Source organism: Lipotes vexillifer, unplaced genomic scaffold, assembly GCF_000442215.2.
Source record: "Lipotes vexillifer unplaced genomic scaffold, Lipotes_vexillifer_v1.1 scaffold376, whole genome shotgun sequence".
Taxonomy (NCBI): domain Eukaryota; kingdom Metazoa; phylum Chordata; class Mammalia; order Artiodactyla; family Lipotidae; genus Lipotes; species Lipotes vexillifer.
In genome coordinates this window covers 459,325-464,040 of record NW_006785037.1, presented here as the reverse complement: position 1 = coordinate 464,040, position 4,716 = coordinate 459,325, and the positions used below count along the sequence as shown (strand labels likewise).

The following is a 4,716-nucleotide window of genomic DNA, read 5'->3' as shown; positions in this document are numbered from 1 at the left end:
CTTTCCCTTGTTGATTTTCTGTGGTAATACATAACCTCACATCATTTTATATAGCGTCTGTAGGTAATTGGCAAAGCCTGGAGAGATCTCTCCTTCCATCCCATCCCCTCCCAAACCTTTGGTCTTATTCCAAACCTTTCATGCTTACCTTCTATAGCAGTGCTTTTCAAATATGAATAGGCACACAGTCACGAATGATCTGGTTTAAATGCAATTTCTGATATAATGGATCTGGATTGGGGCCTGAGATTATGCATTTTTAACAAGCACCTTTTGGCACTACTTGACTGCGGATGCACACTTTGAATGAGTAGTGGCAACAGTGTATTAGGACTCCCTTCAAATTTGTAAAATCATTCATGTCTACCTACTTAGTGGACACAAAACTGCTAACTCTGGGTAAGTACAAGCATATGGCATCCCTGGTTTTATTGCACTTCACTTTATTGTGCATCGTAGATACCGCAGGGTGGGTTTTTTGTTTGTTTTTTGTTTTTTTTTTTTTTACAAATTGAAGGTTTGTGGCAACCCTGCATTGAATAAGTCTGTAAGTTCCAGTTTTTCAACAGCATTTGCTCACTTCATGTCTATGTCACATTTTGGTAATTCTCGAGATATTTCAGACTTTTCTCTATTGTTACGGTGATCACTGATCTTTGATGTTATTACTGCGACTCCCAGAAGGTTCAGATGATGGGCAGCTTTTCAATTAATTAACTCATTTTTCCAATAAAGTAATTTTTAACTAATGTATGTACGTTGGTTTTTTTAGACACAGTGTTGTTGCACACTTAATAGGCTGCAGTATAGGGTAAACACAACTTCTGTATGCACTGGGGAACCAAAACATTGCTGGGACTAGCTTTATTGCAATATTTGATTTATTGCAGTGGTCTAGAATGAATATGCAGTATCTGAGGTATACCTGTAATATCACTCTACATCTAGGTTTCAGAGCACCAGAGGGTGATAGAAACAGCTTAAAAGTTGTCATGGGAATTTTATAATGTAAAGTGTCTGGCGATAGTAAATGCTAAGTAAATGATAATTTTAATTTGTACTCTACTCTTTTCTACAAGCACAGGTATTTACTGGTTGTCCCATCCCTTGTAAGGGATCCAAGGAAGGATGGTTTTTATTGATATGGTAATTTTTTAAAAGTAATAACTGGCTTACTGTTTGAAGGCCTTACCAACGTTAGAACTAATGAGAGAAGTGACATTTAATCTGTGTTATTTGGTATGATATTTACCTTGTTTTGGTTCCCAAAGGAAATCTGAAATAGAGTATTATGCCATGTTGGCCAAAACTGGTGTCCATCACTACAGTGGCAATAATATTGAATTGGGCACAGCGTGTGGAAAATACTACAGAGTATGCACACTTGCTATCATTGATCCAGGTATGCTTTTTAAATCATAAAGTAATTCTTTTCCTTTATGATGTAATACAAGTATTTCTTGCTATACAAATGTCTTTGTTTTCTAAGTTCAGATGTTGAGGATTTGGATATAGCAAGGGATATCCTGTAATTTTATTTTACAGAGAATTGATAATGAATGTCAGTACAGAATTACCTTTTTATAAATGAAATTCTCTTTACTTTGAGATCATGAGTTTCATTTCATGCAGCACCTAAGAAATGATGACTTCAGGGCCTTGGTAAAAGGTGAAATTATAAAGGGACAGAATAATCAGGTGAAATGGTAGAAAAAAGGAATGTTTACTGGCTGCCTGAGAACAGATGGATAAAATTAAGTTGAGAAAAAGAAGGGCCTACAAAAACATGTCATGTTTGAACTTATGAAATTTTAATTAATTCATAAAATACTGCGAATATTCTCGCTGTTCTGATGTTGTAATAATCAGGGCAGGCTAAACATTCGCTATATTAAGACCATGCATGTGTCCCCAGACCTAGTTCTTTTCCTAGGTCTGGTTTTATAAATGCTGGTGATAAACTAAGTCTGATTTACATGATGAACCTTATGTGGGAAATGTCTGTGACTCTAGGTATCCGATCAACCTTGAGAAATGGTAGCACAGCTAGTGTAATAACTTTTGAAGATAACAGTTGCTAATTTGATGATTACCTGTTGACATTAAATGAATTGTAAAATTATTGTGTTTTATTTTCTAGGTGATTCTGATATCATTAGAAGCATGCCAGAACAGACTGGTGAAAAGTAAATCATGCACAATTTTTCTTTAATAAAACTGGCCAGAGCTTGTTTTAAAAATACTGTATTCATTTCAGTCATTTTTTAAAATTTCTTTTTGTTTCAGTATACCTTCCTGAAGCTAGGATTAGAGGGCATGGGGCAGCTAGATATATTGGCAAGATTTCCCAGACATCGCCGTTTCTTTCCCTGTTTTTGTAAAGGGAGCGCACTGAGTTCCTTTCCTGTACTAGATTTTGAAGAGACTTATTAATTTTCATCATTTTCAGTCTCAGGTTATTGTTATTTTATATTTGAGTATGTCAGAGGCAGCAAGGTTCCATACCCAGAATCTAACCAGAATTGCAATTTACAGTCCAGCTTAAATCCACCAAATCTGAGTAGCAAAGAGGATTAAGTGAAGTATGTTCCATCCACCCCAGAATTTTCACAGGCTGAGAGAAGTTCTATTTAATGAAGCAAGGTCTTACCAAAGGATGTGCAGTGGTTAGGGTAGAAGAAATGTACTTGGACAACTTAAGAATATTCCTAGATCTTCAATAGTGTTAATTCCACAGTTTTTCAAAGTGTGTTTTATATAATTATAGTCCTAAAAGATATACTGTGAGGTAGGTTTGGTGTTCAGATTTTGGGGAAACAGCATACTACATCTCCCAAGTATGTCCTGTGTAAACCTTTTCCCACATTTAATAATATCCTTTGGAACATTCAAAGGAGTTAACTTGGGGGGAAGGATGTTGACTTAGATTTACAGAGCTGAATATTGCTGGTAGGGTATACTCTGCACAATTTGTGTTGGGTTCTAAGGTTGCAGAAGTGTCAGAAATGTCTTTTGGTCTTCAGAATCAGTCAACTTGGGTAGGCAGTTTTTGGTGGTAGAGGAATGATCCATAGGAGATGTGGATGCCTTCAGTACATTATCCAGGAAATACTTACTGAACTTGGAGTCAGAAGGCTGCCTCTTAATAGTTATGTAACAGCCATGGGTGGGTCAAATTCCTACTTTCACACGTGAGGGAATTGGTTTCTTTCAAGCTAGATGTTGCATGATTTTAGTTTATATCTGAAGTTAATCTAAGGTTGTGGGTATAATTTGGAGAGTGGCCACTATTAACTAGAGTTTTCTTACCAGTTCATTTACTCAGGTTTTCTCGATTGGGGAGTACTACTGACATTTTTCGATGGGACAGTTCTTTGTTGTGGAGGATTGTGGATACTGCTTGATATTTCTCATTCCTGGTTTTCCTTCCATGTTATTGTAACAACACCCCCAAGCGTCACCACGTTTTCACAGCATCTCTTGGTTAAGAGCCACAGTTATAAAATCTTTATCTCTGATAAGAATTCCTTGGTCAGACTACTGCTGATTTCTTATGCTGTTAGTCTATTTCCATGGTCGTTCAAATGTTTGTCTTTTGGTTAAGGAAGTTTGTGTGATTATTACTTGGTCAGTTTCTTCTTTCAAATTGACCTTTCATGCTATTTGGTTTGGTTTGGTTTAGTTTTGGCTGCGTTGGGTCTTCATTGCTGTGCATGGGCTTTCTCTGGTGCGGTGAGTGGGGGCTACTCTTCATTGCAGTGTGCGGGCTTCTCATTGTGGTGGCTTCTCTTGTTGCAGAACATGGGCTCTAGGCGCAGGCTTTAGTAGTTGTGGCTCACAGGCTCTAGAACGCAGGCTCAGTAATTGTGGTGCACGGGCTTAGTTACTCCGTGGCATGTGGGATCTTCCCAGACCAGGGCTCAAACCTGTGACCCCTGTATTGGCAGGCGGATTCTTAACCACTGCGCCACCAGGGAAGTCCCTTCGGGTTAGTTTTGGATTATTTTTCCCCTCAAGGTTGACTGGTTCCAATTAATTTCTTAAGGTTTGGGTGGTACCCGAAGAATACAATATTGTGACTAGCAGTGTACCATTTCTTTGTAAAGGTTCTGTTGCATGACTTTGGCTGTAGGCATTTTGGAATTATGGTTTTTAGAAAAATAATTTATGATTTCTAGGACCTTCTAGGCAGTGTTAATATGCTATAAGACCATTTGGATTTTACCTTTTTTTTATATGTGGCTTTTATGCACCTATCGTTTCAGCAGAAAGTTTAAAGTTCAGAGGAAAGGAGTTTAGAACTAGTAGATGGGAAACATACCTCATTCATTCTGGCCTAGGGCAACTGTGATGAAGTGCCATTAAAGTGCTGCCAGAATTGGAGAAAATAAGGTCTAAGGTGGCATTTTAAAATATATTTTTCTGATTATAATGAAAGTACAGTAAGTCCCCTGCATATGAACAAGTTTCATTCTGAGAACGTGTTCCTAAGTCCAATTTATTTGTAAGTCCAACAAAGTTAGCCTAGGTACCCAACTAACACAATCGGCTATATAGTACTGTACTGTAATAGGTTTATAATACTTTTCACACAAATAATAAAAAACATTTTTAATCTTACAGTACAGTACCTTGGAAAGTACAATAGTACAGTACAACAGTTGGCATACAGGGCAGGTTTGTGTCTTTGAAAGTTCACAACTTAAAGGTTCGTTT

The 4,716-nt window shown here is 37.3% G+C and overlaps 1 protein-coding gene across 1 annotated transcript in view; it reads left to right on the top strand.

Moving 5' to 3' along the window:
- The window catches only part of RPL30 (ribosomal protein L30), a 3,425-nt gene extending 1,185 nt beyond the window's left edge, over positions 1 to 2,240 (top strand). The window contains exons 4-5 of the mRNA XM_007457156.1: positions 1,272 to 1,402; positions 2,141 to 2,240. Coding sequence (XP_007457218.1) covers positions 1,272 to 1,402; positions 2,141 to 2,190 — 181 coding nt within the window. The 3' untranslated portion in view covers positions 2,191 to 2,240. The remainder of the gene's footprint in view (positions 1 to 1,271; positions 1,403 to 2,140) is intronic.
- The last annotated feature ends 2,476 nt before the right edge of the window (positions 2,241 to 4,716 follow it).